Here is a 17715-nt window from a genome sequence, read left to right on the forward strand (position 1 = left end):
CAAGTAAATTCATCTTTACTGAATTTTATTTGGATATTCACTGAAAAAAATGTGCTGATCAAGAAAATATGTTTTGCAGTGTGTGAGAGGTTTAGCTTGCTAACCCACGCTGTCCCTGCACGCTCACTCAGAGTACAATCACAAAGGCGGTAGGGACACTAGGTAAGGAGACAGAACCCAGTATGAATGCACAGAACATCAACAAGTCTTTTTCTCCTGTTTTTGGATCTGTTTTACCCTTGCACTTACCATGGTTGCTTAAAAAGTTACATGGCACAAATCTGATCCTGGGTCAGCATTTCATCATCAAACCGCTCCCTGCAGGAGGGCCTCTCACTCTGGCCTTTAGTTGTTGTTAGAGCAATTGCTAGAGTATGTGTCTATCTGCATAAGAATGCTGCCCACCTCACAGAGGAAGGAGGAGGGCCACGAGAACTGATGAAAACTTTTCCTGTTCCTCCAAGCCCTTTCATTCCCCTCTCTCCTGTTTCTCAAAACTTGGCTGAGATGCACTCCTGCCAATGCATTTGCACCACTTTCAGAAATAAAACCTGCTTAATAGGTGGATTTGAACATGTAAAATGCATGCTTATGAAACAAAGACAGTGAAGTACAGACACTGGCCTAGTCAAACTTGATTATAAGACCAAGATATCCACCATGCTTCGTCTAAGATAATCTTATCTGTAAGACAGTCCATGTTTAAACATTTAGTAATGCATTGGAATGCAGAAAAAATACCCACTTTCTTTTTTTTCCTCATATCATTGCTTCAGGGTTATTGAGTGTGCATATTTGTTTTACAATAGCTGAAAGTCTGAACATGTAAATATAGTAAGGTTTAGGGTTAGAAAGTGGCTAGTTGTCACACGAGTTGGCTATATTTCAGTAGGCTAATTATAACGTTTTCAATCGAATGTTTGCATATTTCCATTGATTTAGAATCTGTACAAATCACATTGACTTTAATATAAGAACAACATCTATGGGAGCTCCTCCTCACAAGAAGTATATATGTACAAGTTTGTGTGTGAGAGGGTCTGCATCTGCGTGAGAGAGGGAGAAAGGCAAATTGTGCAGGTTTCTCCTCCCTGTTGGCGACTTCGCTCGATGGCAATGTTGAGCAGTGTAGGGTTGATCATGATCATGTGACAGACAGCTTTGGGAGAGAACAGCTCTGAACACAGAAACATCAGGCGCAACTAAAGGAGTTTCCACTGCGCGAGAGACAGAGCCTACAAGTGAACATTGCCCTGCTTTAAAACCGTTATTCAAGTGCTCTGAACGACGTCGACGGTCTGTGGAAGGTTCTGGGGATAAAGAAACGTTTGGTGGCGATAAAACATTCTCTGTAGAAGAGGACAGACGCACAAATCTCAGCGGGCATGCGGGAGTTTTTGGAGTTATTTGACGGCAAACACTCTACAAACAAGAACTTTCGCGCAGATTCCTTTCGTTAATTGCGTCATCAGTTGGTTTTTTTAAAATCCGATGATTGGGGGTGATACAAAGTTTCAACACTGCGTTTGAAAAGTAGCATCATCGGGGCAGGAGTTTGGAATAAAACAGGGAAAACATATCAAACCCCTCCGTTTGCTTTTTTAGGGGACTGTCGTGCTTTCCCGAATTTTAACGCATTTTTTAGCTGTTTTGGAGGGTAATATTTTAAACATGGTTGGGGAAATGGAAACGAAGGAGAAGCCTAAGCCGACTCCTGATTATCTGATGCAGCTCATGAACGACAAGAAACTGATGAGCAGCCTGCCAAACTTCTGTGGTATCTTCAACCATCTCGAGCGACTGTTAGATGAAGGTGAGAGTTCTATATATTTCTTTAAAAACAAAGAACACACTTGATTTGGGTTCGTAAGAACTGTGGATGCCTTCAGTTCCCTTTCATGGGAACTTCGAACTGCGTCCTCTAGGTTTCCCCATAGTGACCCCTAGAGGACGCAGTGTCTCGTTCCCTACTCAGGGAACCATGGTTACATAAGTAACCTGAGACGTTCCCTTTCATGGGAACTTCGAACTGCATCCTCTAGGGGTCGCTATGGGGAAACCTAGAGGACACAGTGTCTCGTTCCCTACTCAGGGAACCATGGTTACATAAGTAACCTGAGACGATTTATCCTAAATATGTCTGTGTTTTTATTTTTCAGTTTCTTGATTGTTGTAAACAAGCTCCGGAGTTTGTAAATAATATCTTTTGATTTTTTTTTCATCCCAGTGAAGAATAACTTTTCTTGCACGCTACATTATTATGCCAGTTAGTGGTGACAAGTGAGTATGAGTGAGCGAGTCTTTGAATGTTTCACTCACTGATTCGTTGTAAACGTCGAGTCTTTTAGGACTGAAACAAATCTTATGATCCTTTATTAAAATGAGCGTTTATTAATCTAGACTACAGACTTAAGTGTTTAAGGATCATATGTGTTTACTATTGAAGACAAAAGAAAAACGTTTAAGCTGGAAGTGACTTTAATACACTAGTTATATTATAGAGACAAAAAGTCATTTCTACATATTCATAATTTATTCATCCTCTTCCTCTATTTCTTGTGAACGAGATTACCTCACTCATTCAGTGAAGAGGGTGTGTTCTTTCAGTTAGTCTTTAACTGTGTCTTTAACTTTACAACTGTGCTCAAATTCGATTAGCCTGTGGTTTACTCAATATATAGGCTATGAAGCCAAGAAAGCCGTCAAAAGGAATTAAAGATACGAGTCAGTACATGGAAGTAAATGAGAATGATTTGTTCATGATGAAAGAACACATTTGCTTAGGCCTATCGCTTAACAAGTCTGTTCAATCTTTTAGACTGTAACAGTCTAGAATCTTATGTGGGAAAATGATCAAGTTTTGATGTTTAACAGGCATCATCAAAGATTTTAAATGGTATTATTTCTTCCCTAAATGACAGTAGCTGAAAACATTTTTTTTAGTTTGCTCAAATGAATCAATTACATGACCTGGAAACATCTCTGATCAAATCCACTGATTAAATCTGCACAGATGCATCCACTCACAAAACATCATTATGAGCCATGGCGCAGTTGGATGATACTCAGATTAGAGGAACTACTGGCTGTAATCGAGACTAGCCTACTTGTTGGTTTTGTGAATTTAGTGGTAGGGCTATTTATAACATACTACAGTGGCAAGTCATCTGCCTAGGCTCTCCAGACCAGGAGTGCATTTCCCAAAACCTTTGTTAGCTTACTATGGGCGTTAGTTTTCTATTGAACTCTATTGGTAGCGAGTTGCTTTTGGGAAACGCACCCCTGGTTGGTATTGTAAAGCAAGGTTTGTACTTAAAGCTGGAGTTTACTCAGGGTTGATGCACTTTTAACACATTTGAATGCTGCAGAACGCATGTAACCAGCAGTTGTCCTCTGGGAATGCAGTGGAAGCTGAGGACCTGATAACAGAATCACTTCTCTCTTTCTCCTTCACATTCTAATCATACAGCCCATAGCCTTGGCTTATTTCATTCTCAGTTTATTGCTGATAATCCAGTGTACTAATATAAAGGTTATCACTGCAATACTTTTATGGAGAGAAGGGTGATCTGTTAGATTTATATCCACAGTATTTTACAATCCATTTTAGAGTGAATTCAGTCCGTCTAGTTCTTTAGTACACTGAATCTCTCTAGATTCATCATAACTCACCAATAGCTTGTGGCATATTGAAATATGTGTCATAAATAACCTCACTAAGCCTGGGTTTTTCAGTTCCTCTGTTTAGAGCTAATTTAGCCTAGCCTGTTCTCTTTATTCAAGCATATTACAAACTAGATGGAGCTCTTAAAATGTTGATTAGCTGAAAAATTGGTAGAATTTCTTTGATCTAGATTTCCTCTCACTATTACAGAGGGGTTCCAAATCACCCACTGCCTTTTGTATAGCTTTAATGTCTCATATATTTTCCTTGTATGAGGATCCCAGTTCTGTCAGGTTATTGTAAAGAGGTTACTATATAATAAGCTTGGTATTTTGCTTGAGCACTTGTAGGCTACCTTTTCTTTTCACACCCAGTGTGTTTTATGATGCCAGAGAACTCGTTGTTTGTGTCTGCAGTTTCAAATGTGTTCTTTTGGGTTTTTATTTATTTATTTTTTACCTACAGGTCAGCATGCTTACAGTTCCAGTTGTTTATATAGGTTTTTAAAAATGTACTGTTTATAGCATTTGCTCTTAGTGTGTATTGTATTTGTAGTGTTTTAAATTAATACAAGCATTACACATTATATATTTGATAACTCATATTTGATATTGTGCTGTGTTATTGTTTCCAGGTTTTGTAAATCTCCAGCATGTGTTTTCCGAGTGCTGCTCTTTTCTTCACACTTCTTTTGTGTTCCCTCTAAGGAACAGATATTCTGCTGGTATGCTGCTTATTGAATTATTTGAGTAATTAAGCCATCATGGAAGAAAAATATCTGGGAGAGGATCCAGAAGCAATGTTGAACCTCTCTTTGAAAACACTGGCTTTTCCTTATCTGATTTAGATATAAAACGGGACTACAGAGCCCCAGGGGGACCTACCAGTGAAATTGTTGCAAAATGTGCTTTTTTGTTCTTTTTACTGAAACTGTTCTGTTGCCTTTTATTATTGCGTAGGATAAATAATATTGGGCTTGTGTTAACAGCATTGCACAAATGTTATTGTTGGAGGCACTTTCAATAAATAGGGTGCAAAATAAGGCCAAAAAAGTGGTCTGCCAAAGAAGGTGCTTAACCTTCAGAATATCATCAACCCCAGAAGGTCAAATATTGTATGTGTTTTTCCCTCTTCATTTTATAAGAGTTATTTTTTTCTTTTTTCCTCTAATTTTTCTAAATGAAGTTTAAACCCCCTGATTGAAATTAAATAGGCAAAATTTACAAAATAAACTTGAATGCTTCCCATACATTTAAGAAAATTGTTTCTTTGGTTGTATTGTATATCAATAAACATTAAACAAACATTGAAACTAAATATGTATAAAATTAACTATGTGGTTCCTATAATTTAAAATATTTTATTGTATTTTCTATCAATAAATGTTAAATAAACATTGAAATTAAATATACAAAATGTATGAAATAAACTACAGAGTTCCCATAAATTCAAGAACAATATTTGTTTGTATTTTATATCAGTAAACAATAAATAAACATTTAAATTAAATACACTAAATTTATAAAATAAATTACAGGGTTCCCCTAAATTAAAGAAAAATATTTGTTTGATTGTGTTTTCACATACCACTTGGCTTAAAGTTTGCATCTTATGGAATGCGCCTTACCGATTTCAATTTTTCCTTTCTCTTTGGAGTGTTACAAGCTCTTGGTGCATAAAGAAGATCTGTAAAGTTGCAAAGACTAAAGTCTCAAATCCAAAGAGATATTCTTTATAAAAGTTAAGAGTCAGCCACGCCTACCTAAAACGGCTCATTCTAACACGCCCCCACATGTCTACGTCACTATGTGGGAAGATTTGCATAACGCCGCCAAAATGTTCACGCAAAGAAAGAAGGTGTAACTTTTATTCTCGCTGTAGTATTGTTGCCGCCGCTGCCATGTCGTGAAGGCACTGTGTGTTTTGTCCGGTTGTCGCATGTGGTTGCTGCAAGCCCACCGGACGCTCCTTCGTCGAATCCGCCGGCCGCGCCGTTCTCAAGCCCACCGGCCTCTGCTCACTCAAGCCGGCCTCTGCATACTCTAGGCCTCCGGCCTCCGCTCACTCTATCCCGCCGTGTGTTTCGTTGTGAAAGCGAAATTACTTTGTTTGGCCTTCCAAAAGAGGACATGACTAGAAATCAGTGGTTAAGTTGAATTTACAACACGGTTCCAGAACAGTTCAACCTAAATATTCAGATGTGTCCAGCGAATTTTATGGAGGACTGTTTCCTGATCCTGGGAGAGTAGACTACAATGCCGGCTGTTCTGACTCACAGACTGTAAGTACGTTTTTTTATATTTAAAGAATTTGCCACTGACGATTTAAACGCGAGTTTTGGGCAGTGTAGAGTAGCACTTGTTGTTTGTAATTTCTCCGATCACAAATGCAGACATGGTTTTATGTTTACGTGGCGCGATGCAACGCGTAAAAAGACAGTATAAGTCATTATAATCCGTAATTATGTCCCCACTGGATGCAACAAATGCCTCGTTTATAATGGGTTTTAATGTTTTTGTCTCTTCGCTCCGGCCGGGACACGGCATCACAATATGGTAAGGGGCGTAACATTTCCGTCACACGCTTGAGGTATTCGGCCAATCACAACGCACTGGATATCTGGCCAATCAGAGCACACCTTGCTTTTCAGACCGATGAGCTTTGTAAAAAATCGACGCCTTTCAGAAAGGCGGGGCATAGAGGAAAAATAATAATATACAGTATGTGGAAAATAATGTGTTTTTTGAATCTTAAACCGCATAAACACATTTCATTACACCAAATACACAAAATGTTCTTTTTAGCAACATCATATGACCCCTTTAAACATTGGTATTTTTAGGGGTTATCTATCTTTATGCTTGTATTGAAGTCTGCCACTTAAATCAGTAATTTGGTAGTTTTCTAAATGTCTCCATAGCGTCATGTATTTCCTAAAGGGGTGAAAGTTGCTCCAGGCAAATGTGTTAGGAAAGTTAGAATTCTCAGTGGTGTCTTGACCTCTGATTGTCCTCACATATGGTCTTGGTTAAAGAGTAAAGCATGCTTCTGTGGTCACCCCTTCCAAACATAGACTGGCACATGAGCAATGAAGGGACGCCACTCTGACCTATATACATCATATGACCGTGACAAGGGCACACACAATGATCACATGGTTCTTCATGAATCTGTCACCACTTCATGACTGTTAGAGGTGCTGAATGTTCCACAGACAGAGATCAAGTGTTTGTGTGTGTGTGTGTGTGTGTGTGTGTGTGTGAGAGAGAGTATCAGGTATGAATGTGTGTTCCAGGAAACATTTTGTCACTTTACACACATAATTGTGTCCATTTTTTATTAATTTATCTATTATTTGAAATTTCTTTCAGTATGAGTGAATCTGAGTGAGTGTAGTTATATGACCTTTTCATCTCAGAATACATGTGACATCAGTGCTCTTTGATTTTCACTGCATTAAGCTATTACCTCCTTAGCCAGATCCCGTGACACAGACAGAGCGAGATACAGAAAGGCTCCAGGACCAGGGCACGGATCGAGGGCATGCCGACTAGACAGATTCCCTCCAATTTCTGCAAAGTTCAGTCAGGAAAGATGTCGCAAAATTAATATGCACTAAAATAATTCTTCTGAAACACTTCTCCATAGGGAACAGGTGAATGAAACAGGCTGAACTCACTGTTTAACCCCATGAAAAGCTACATCGGGGCGTCATACTATTTATTATTATATTTAGCATCAGAAACCTTTTTATGGTTTTTATATTAAATTCATATTTTACATTTACACTCCCATTCAATAGTACCATCAAAAGTGATAGTAAAGACAAAAAAAATCAGTTTCAAATAAATGCTATTTTTTTTTTCTTTTTTCTATTCATCAAAGTATCCTGAAGAAATGTATCATGGTTTCCACAAAAAATATTAAGAATGGTTTTCAACATTGATAATAAATGTTCTTGAGCAGCACATCAGCATATTAGAATGATTTCTGAAGGATCGTGTGAAGACTGGACACTGGAGTAATGATGCTGAATATTCAGATTTTACATCACAGGAATATAATATTTTGAAAATAATATTAAAATATTAAGCAGTTATTTTATATTGTAATATTTCACAATATTACTGTTTTGATGTATTTCTGATCAAATGATTGCAGCATGGGTGGGCATAAGAGACTTCTTTCAAAAACATTTAAAAAATTTTACCTCAGACTTTTGAATGGTAGTTTATATTCTATTATATTTATATCATCCATTTAAATTTTGTCATTACAGAATTTTACACATTTAGATCTACGCTATGACATCAGTAACAATTATTTAAAAAAACAGGACATGATTTCATCCATCAGGAATTTAATGGTTTCTGAAAAGGGGTCACACAGACAGTTGGTTTAAAATTAGGAATCCTTTGTGATATCCACCGAAAAGGGAAGTTTTTTTTTTTCTTTTCTGTGGAATAACATTCACAATTGGCCTCAACTGATTTCATTCCCAGAGTAAAGCTAAATAAATACTGGTCCACAAAGGGATACAACACATCTGGCTTTGAATCTCAAACAATAAGAGTTTGTTTTAATAATGTTTAGATCTGATTCCTCTAACTCACTTTTTCGCAGTGGCCTTTTTGAATGAAACGGCTTTGTTTGGCAGTGGCAGACAGATGTGCCTGGAGCTATGAAGTGGCAGTTATAATGTTATTTTCAGGTCACATCTCATGCCTCTGTGTCAGTCCTCATGTCTTTTGTGTTTGTGAAGGTGCTTTTCAGTTGTCCCTGTGTGTCTGATTTTTCTTTGTCTCCCTTTGGCTGTTTTCTTTGATAAGATAAATGTTGATTATCGAGCGTGTCGGTGATCCCATCAGTCTCCTGCTCTTCCCAGACAGCTTTGCTTGCATCTGTAAATACTCAATATTTATCTCACCCTTAACTGTCAGTTTGCCCGCAGTAATCTTCTTGACACCAACAGACAATCTTTCTCAGCTATCATCCAATCACCACAGCACGTTAGTGCTGACCATCACAATCACATCATGACGTTGTAGAGTTCACAATCAGAGTGATAAGCACAAGCTGCGCATTCTAATTTTCTGATTGCCAAGAGAATCAGGATGACCTTAAAGGGAAAATCTGTCATTTGCTCACCCAATGTTGTTCCAAATCCTACTTTTCTAGTAAAGAATGTTAATTTTGATGAACAGATCAAATGTTTAGTATTTATTCTCTAATAAACCTGCCCTCCACTGTAGCTTTTAAGTGAAATATAATTCCTTTTGGACATCATGTCAGGTTGGATATCAATGAGATAATCAAACATTATTGGTTCTTGCGGCACATCACATGACCAAACATTATTGACGTCAAACTTGGCACCATGTTTGTTTTAATAGTTACGACAGAAGGCAAATTATTTAAATTTGAGTCTGTTTGTCATGTTATCGTATGGTTTCAAAATAACTGGAATATAGTGCATGAATTATATAGACTACTTTTATACTGTCCATTTATGATGTTTTTGAGACATATATGCTATGGTTCAATCATTTTGGGTCAGCAATGAACAGTTTTACTCAGCAAGTGATGCATTAAATTGATGAAAAGTGACAGGAAAGATCGATTATTATGATTTTTGTTTTGTTTAAATAAATGCAGCCTTGCTGAGTAGAATTTAATGACCCCAATTTTTTTTAAAGTAGTGTATATGGGAAGAGCTCTCAAAAACTCTCCTTATGTATTCCAGGCCAAATAACAGCTTATGGGCTTGAAACATTAGGATTATTAAATAATGAATTTTTATGCTTAAAAGGGGGATGTCATAAGTTATTGGTTAAAATGACTGTTGCAGTTGAAATAGATTTGCTTTCACCACAGGTATTTGGTCTGAAGAAGGCATTCAGTTTGAAGATATATTGTCAGAGCGAAGGGAAATATTGTTCTTGCATGTACACATTTGTTTTTACACTGTCACTAACAGCCTGACAGTTGCAGTAACTGTGGCGTCTGCTCTCTGTGTGTGAAAACGAAGGAGTCGGACAGTTTCCTGGCAGTCAACGAGTATCCAGATGGTTTCACTGTTTGCGGTCTACTCTTTCATCCCTCTTGCAACCTTCTCTATCTTTTATTATTTTTTTACCTTTCTTTATCACGTTTTCACTGTTCATCTCAGCGTCTCTCATCTCTCCCACACTGCCACAGATGGCCAACTTCACTGTCTCTGTATGGGAGACTGTAATAATCTGTTTCTGTTCCAAAGTCTTAAAACTCTCCGTTGCATGACATACACTTTACTGTGGAGTGGTGCGTAAAATAATAATAATTAAATAAAAGGATTTTATTTAAGTCAAGTCAAGTCACCTTTATTTATATAGCGCTTTTAACAATACAGATTGTGTCAAAGCATTTAAGACTCATCAGTGGCAACTTATAACTGCAGGAAAAGAGAACTATATATCTGTATGATGAACTAGATATAGGCATGAGTAAATACATTATAAAATATATTAAAATGGATATATGTATTAATATACTATTTGACATATGCATTAATATAATAATTAAAATGTAATTTATTTCTTTGATTTCTGTGAAGACTTACTCCAATCTTCTGGGTTATGTGATCCTTCAGAAATCATTCTAATATGCTGCTTTGGTGCTCAAGAAACATTTCTTCTTCTTATCAATTTTGAAAACAGTTGTGCTGTTTATTTTTTTTGTTTTGTAGAACCTGGCACATTCTTTCATTTAGAAATGGGAAGTACTTGGTTGATATTTGAATAGACAACCTTTCATAAATGTTTTGTTCATAATGTATAGTTTTTATCATTATTTCCGATTCTGTCTTTATATGAATTTGTGTGTCTGTGTATGTGCACTCATCTTTTCAAGCCTTATGTAATGGCACATACTGTGAAGCAGCGTTTGGTTGAGTAACCGCTTTGTCTTTATGCAGTGTCCAGCATGGTCTGGAGACCGCCAGCTCTCGCAGGCAACAACACTTTTGTTCGCTAAACGACCAAGGAATGTGTCTGACAGCTCACATTAAATCATGCTTGCTTTTCTGGCAGCACATATCTCTGATTTCCAGTTCTTTCTTGTAAACTGTTTCAAAAAGTCTAAAAACTGCATCCAAATTTGCCTGTTTGAAGTTGATATAGGCACAAACTTCCCATGGCTGACACTAAAAGTGTGAAAAATAATAAAGGTGTCAGAAGAAGTAATTTAAGCCAGACGCATGACAGTGTGTCATTAGTAAATAACAGCAATTGAATAGGTTATCTGTAGCGCTGTGTGTTTAAAGTGCAGGAGCGCAGCTAGCATTATGGAGGTGATATTTATGTCTCAGTGATGTAGCCATTGCTCGCCTGCTGCCATACCAGACCAACTGTATCATACTGTAGTATTGGACAGCTCGACTCGGATGACAGTAAACAAACACAAACTGTAATCAGAGTCATCTTGAGCTCTCTCTGTCACACACACACACACACATGTAAATGACGGTCTACAGCAGCAGTAGGAAGGACTATCTCACTGTCTGTCTATGTAGTGGTTTTCCAGTGTTGACCAGTCGCCTGTACAGTCGTTTGTTTTTAGTGCACTTGAAGGTTGTGCTAATAACAGCAAAACTGGGGGTGGAAAATTACATGTCTTATGTCACCTCAGCTGTTCTTCAGGGAATGGTTTAAACAGACCGTAGTATTTATTTTATTGTTTACTTTTTAATTTTCAGTCTATTTATGTATTTGTTCTGTAATAGTTTTTACTGCGGAATCTCCATTTCAACCAAATAGTCATTGTTTCCTAGCAGATCCAAAATGTTGTGTTTTCAAATTGAATTTTACTAAATGAACACAAGGAAGATTGATTTTAATATCAGTATTCGTTTTAATTTGCACCAATATAACAATATGCAAAAATATTTTTATTAATATAATAGTAACAATTTATGAAAATAGCATGCAGAGACTTCTTTGTGTAATTTTTGTGTAATGCCATAAACAGTTGAATCGTTGAATTTATTCCCAGAAGTGAATCGAACTCGCCCCTTAAATATAAAGTAATTTTTGCTTCTGAATTTATGCTTCTGAATGATTCACCCCAAAATGAAAATTCTGTCATTATTTATTCACCCTCATGAGAACAAGTGAGGTTTGTTCTTGTTCATCAAGCAGGCATGGCGTTTACCATGTTTGGTAAGATTTAAAAAAAATAAAAAATTGTTCTGAAGATGAAGATGAGTCTTATGAGGGTGAGTAAATGTTGGCATAATTTATATTTTTGGAAGAACTATCCTTTTAGCTTTAACAGATGAATAAAAACCATTAAAATTGTGATATTCACAGTGTTGCTTGTTTAATATTGCCAGCAGAATCATTGTGAATATTGTATATATCGCCCAGCCCTTGTGACTCATGGGATAAGTCATGCTTAGTCCAAAGTTTTGAGACTGTTGGAATGTTAAGCCATAGAGTCACACAAAACCCAGTATAAACTTCTGACTGACTGTTTAATCTCCTTTCAACACTCAATGTAAAGTGACCAATTATACCAATTTCATGTGTAACTGCCAGAATGTGTAAATTAATCGGCTTTGAGCAGTTTGAGCTGATGTTTGGATTTGTGCTTCATTGTGGGACCTTGTATGACTGATTTCACTCCGAGGGTTTATTTTATCAGCTCTATTCTGAATGATAGCATATGGGCAGACGAAACCAGTCCCAGTTGGGATTTATTTAAAACATTGTAAATCAGAAAATGCTGTTTTAGGAATCGAAAACATGGTTAGATGCACTCGTGCCAAGAGCATGTGTTGCATGTAATTGAGTGTAAATGTACTTACATACTTGCGTTCACTAATGTAAGACATATGAGAGACATTGAAAACAATACTGGTCGATTTTCAGGACTGAGTGGTGTTGTGGGTGGAATTCAGAGGACCACAGCCTGCTGAGTACTGTTGAGTTATTGCTTATGAGATCTTGTTTAGGTTCTTGGCTTTGCTCTGGGAGGATCCTATGGGAGCCCAGCAGGCTACGGTTAGCTCAGCTCAGGGTTATATTTAGGTCATTTTAATCTGCAGGCCTGGGCCATGCTTTGATGTTGTCATCTTGAACCATATTGCACATCAGTGTAAATCCATTCTAATATACTGCTGCTTCTTCCCAATATCCTCCAAAGAGCTTTTGTTAAATAATAATTATTGCTTCAGTCTTTTAAGCTGGTCTCTTTGGAATTCCTCTGTTTGGACCGACGAGCATTCAAAAGGCTGGTGTCTGATTCACTCTTTGTGAATGCACATCATGATGCGCTATGGCTGGCTGGGCTCTCATGCCCTTTAGGAGTTGTTTTTGAATCAAATAGCTGCATGAACTCATTAAAAGTTCTGCAAGTCATTTATAACAGAAAGTACATCTTTTCTTTGTATTTAAAGATAAAGGAAGCAACTTATGAATCAAGATATGTGGAAAACTGCATTATTTGTGTAGATAATACCGTTTTTCAAAGAAAGTGAAAAATTTGACATGCTCTTTGTCAAAGTTTCCTCTCTCAGATGTTAAACCTTAAATGGATAGTTCACCTAAACATAAAAATTCTGTCATTTACTCAACCTCATGCCATTCCAAGCCTGCAAGCATATTTTGTAATCAAAAAACTTTGGTACCCATTAACTTCTATTGTATGGTCTAAAATCACAGAGACATATTATCACAGAGACATATCAAAATATTTTTTTCTATGATCCACAGATAAAAGTAACACATAAAGGTTTGGAATGACATGAGGGTGAGTAAATGGTGGTAAAATTTTCATTTTTAGATATAATCTCTATCCAAGTTTTAATTCAGAGTTCTTTTATATAATTGAGTTTTTAATGTGTCTGTTTGACAGAAATTGGAAGGGTACGGAAGGACATGTACAATGACACTCTGAACGGCAGCACAGATAAAAGGACTTCCGAGCTCCCGGATGCTGTGGGGCCCGTTGCACAACTCCAAGAGAAACTCTACGTGCCTGTCAAAGAATACCCAGATGTAAGTATTACTTCAGCGCTTTTCCAAAATAGAAACTTCATGAGTTTAATCCTTTGTTGGTCAGTTACTAAGACTATTGTATAGATTGAACTGAAGTGTTCCCATATGTGTCCCAAATGCTTCCTAGTACCCTTAATGTTTTTCTTCAACTCATAGACTGTTGGGCAGTAGTTTACAGTTGAATCTCCATCAGTGTGGGTGCGTTTCTATGGGTAAAGCAGGTGATTTATTGATAAGAGCGAGTTCAGTCATGTATGCACACAACATTAAGGCCAATAAAGCTGTTTTACAGCAGATTAGTATCTTAAAATAATCACAGCATTCATGGTATTTCTGGAATAATAATGTACATTCAGAAACTGCAATTTTACCTGCTGTAATGTGTTTATGAGGGCATACAATGCACCTTGACTAGTGCATGTAAATAGAGAGAGACATGTATTAGTGTTAACACATGTTTTTGTAGATTACTCAGATGACAGAAAATTGGAAATTTGTCCATGAAAATGCGTTTATGACATGTGGATCCTCAGGGACTAATATTTAGTTGTTTTACACTTTGATTGTCTTACCTTAGACGTAGACACAGGGGAGCATGAGAATCCTGCAGCAGACTGATCCAATTAACTCGTCTCTGCCAGGACAGCAATAATCAAAAGACAATAATTAGCATGGTAAATATTGCTTAATACTGCGAGTCTATGCATTGTTTGACTCTCAGCCTGTGCTTCTTATTTGAATGCATCGTGACTGTTGAATCCTGTTTACAAGGGCAGCTTTCATACTATTCTCAGAAAACGTAATTTATGCAGAAACAGTCATCAGGCCTGAGAGTGGATTACGAGAGGAGCCCAATCTGAAACGTTTGTATGTCAACTGAGCAAAGTGTTGGGACGTACGTTTTCAGTGTCCTGTTTATCTTGACCGTCTTTAGCATTGAGGCTGTGTTTAAGGAGACAGTAAGTAGACGGGCTGACAACTCTCACGTTTCTCCTATCTTAAAGAGCTGATAAGAGCGATAGTAGGGTCCTGGTTAATCGAGTTTGAATGGGAGGCGCGTAACAGGGGATTCTCTATTATCTCTCATTTAGTTATAATTAACCTCTGTGCATTGTCTACTATATCAGGACGAATCCCAACCAACTACTGACAGCACTACATACTTTTAAAACAACACGAAATTAACTTGTTTTAAAAGTATGTAGAAGAAATCGGAAGCTTTAAAATGCAATACATCTCATTCTGATGCTGTTCTTGCATCACGTAAACACATTTTGAAGGAAGAAAAGCTTTTGAATAGATTAGCCTGATAGATGACAACACACAGGAACTTCTGATCTGGTATCTACCGTCTAGTGTATTAAAATGTGATACATTTTGACAACCTGCTCAGAATTTCCCATTGTTGAGTGACTCATTGAGGTCACAAACTTCATAAAGCAACAGTCATTTGTAACTGTGCACCGCCAGCACCAGTAGGTCTTGTTCATGTGCAATATTGCTCAATTATTCAGTCTCAACAATAAGGATTTTTCTGGCCTATTCAGATCTTTAATTGCCCTGCCAACATTTTCACTGGCCACACTTCCAAAAAAATGGTAGATTTTATTAGTTGGCTACATGGCCAATAATACCAAACTACAAAAACACTTTTACTATGAAATAGTGGCATATATTGCAATGTAATACAGATTTCTCATTTTCTACCATTTCTATTGATGCTTTCAAGACTATCAGTAACTAATACCTACTTACTGTTATTTTGACATAACTTTGTCAACCAGCTAGAGTTACCTTTAATTAATTGCATTCAAATTCAATTGTCCAGATCGAGTGTGCAAAGTGTGCAAATCTCAGAAAACCTGATGTTTACATTTGAATGTAAGATTGGAATTGGATACTAAAAGTGTAAAAAAAATAATAATGTAAGATACTGTTAGATTTCCTCCACCTTGTGTTTTCTTGTTACACTTTGTGATGGTCGTTTTGATAGATCAGTTGGGGGCACAACAAATCCTTATCTTATCTGCAGCCATCAATCATCAGGCTTGTTTTGAGAGTGACTTTGCTCCCCTGTAATAGAAGCAGAATTCCGATAATCCTGCAGGAACCTGTCAGGGTTACCACCATCCCACCATCAGTGCCAAGTGTGGGTGAGAGACATGCAGGTCACTGGCCTTTATGTCCTCTATCGCCTTTTGGAGAGAATGATCTAGAGCATTATCCCTGCTTTCATAGTCTATGTGAAAACAAATGTGGACTTTGACGAGGAGATGTGAGGGGTGGGCTATGATGATTAGTTTTCCATTCTGCATGCTCTCACTGTCTCTATGTAAAGACCGTTCAGAGTGATTCTGAGGCCGCCGCCTCAGTCTGTCATCCTCTTCCCACTCTTTTCACTCTAGCTGTCGACTGGTAATTAGGTTTTTCCAGTGCTTCATTGTTGTTCATTGAGAGCCACACACTTTAGATTAAGTTCTTAAACTTGTTAAAAGGCAAAAGAAAAAAAAAGACAGTGTTTACGTCATTTTGTTAGCATTCTGTGACTGTCTTTGTTTTTTAAAAGGAATAGTCCACCCAAAAATGAAAATTCTCTCATCATTTACTCACCTTTATTTTTTTTCTTTTGGTTTTTATTGTGTTTTTAATCAAACAAAAAGCAACCCTGGTGAGCATAATAGACTTAAATACTAAAAAACTGTAGTGTTTTTTTTTTTTTGTATTCAGTTTTTCCCTGAGGTCAACTTATAAAATTAGTAACTAAAAACACAAAAATATCTCCGCCTTTTTCTGACCCTTAATTTTTTAATGTTGATTTTTGGTGTTCTCCCTTTAAGAAACATTCCATTCTTTTGTGATATGAGAAATACTGTCTGATCTGCTTGCTGATCAGATCAGGTTTTTGTGATTCTGTTTTGTGATTTACAGAAAATTACACTCTTTGCAGCCTTAATCAGCATCACCTGGTAATCAGTGGGAATTTGGTTTGGAAATTATATACTATCAGTCATTTCAGTTGTCTGTGCAGTTACATAAACCAGCAGTGATCTCAATGTTACACAGCTTACCAATCAGAATGACAGGAAGGTAGCCAGATAGCCATGTCATTCCAAGAAGTTCAGCAGTTGCACAAACATTGCCCACAAACAGTATAAACTACAATAACACAAGGACACAGACAGACATACAGACAGTGCCATCCACAGTACACAGAAGTCTGATGAGCTCATCTCTAAATATACAGCACAGAGGGCCAACAACCCCCAGCAGCTGTGAGCGGCCTGAGAAGACATGAGCTTTAAAAGGAAGAGAATGCATTGTGACCCTGAGAGAGATTCAGCTGCCTGGCTTATCACTCAACCCATTGTGACAGATAAGGTTAAATGCTGAAAGAGTGGCGCAGCCATAGGCCCACAAATGCCAAAAAGCACAATGTCCCGGGTCGAGTCACAGCTCAACCGATCATTTAGTTTGCTTGACTAGTGGTTTCCATACTCAGATGTCACAAAATATCATTTATATTGTCTAAAGGGTTTGATTGAGAGTAGAAATTAGTGGAAATTGACGGTTATATTACAGACTAACAAATTAACCATTCAGACATCTCCACTTTTGGTCACGTCTGAATTGAAAGGAATTTAAAATGAACTTGGGTTTGGAAAATATTTTCCAGTAAATGGTTGTTTTGTATGACTTCTAAAGCCAAAATCATGTTAATTGGAACATGAATTTGCATTGGACCAAAAGCAATCAAGCACTGTACCATAAGTCACACTGGCTGTTAAATAAGGTAGGTATTTGTGTTTTATATGACTCTTTGACCCCTTTGTTGGTTAAATTTGTTCCATGTGACTTGTGCCAGAACAGGAACAGGGTGGAGTATGGTTAAGGCTTCCCCGTGGCAAATGGTACATTCCAAAACCGCATTTGGTCTCTAGATGTTCCCCTTTCAATTAAAGGGGATTAGACATTCCAAACATTCTGCCAGGGTTTTCAAAGTCCCTTTGATTGAATTAT

The 17715-nt window shown here is 37.3% G+C and overlaps 1 protein-coding gene across 5 annotated transcripts in view; it reads left to right on the forward strand.

Annotated features, from left to right (window-relative positions):
* Positions 1–1115: 1115 nt before the first annotated feature.
* The window catches only part of qki2 (QKI, KH domain containing, RNA binding 2), a 33848-nt gene continuing 17248 nt past the window's right edge, over positions 1116–17715 (forward strand). For all 5 annotated transcript variants that reach the window (XM_016489348.1, XM_016489349.1, XM_016489350.1 and 2 more), the window contains exons 1-2: positions 1116–1813; positions 13556–13698. In XM_016489348.1, coding sequence (XP_016344834.1) covers positions 1672–1813; positions 13556–13698 — 285 coding nt within the window. In that variant the 5' untranslated portion in view covers positions 1116–1671. The remainder of the gene's footprint in view (positions 1814–13555; positions 13699–17715) is intronic.

The sequence above is a fragment of the Sinocyclocheilus anshuiensis genome, unplaced genomic scaffold, assembly GCF_001515605.1.
Source record: "Sinocyclocheilus anshuiensis isolate Anshui unplaced genomic scaffold, SAMN03320099.WGS_v1.1 scaffold1885, whole genome shotgun sequence".
Lineage (NCBI taxonomy): Eukaryota > Metazoa > Chordata > Actinopteri > Cypriniformes > Cyprinidae > Sinocyclocheilus > Sinocyclocheilus anshuiensis.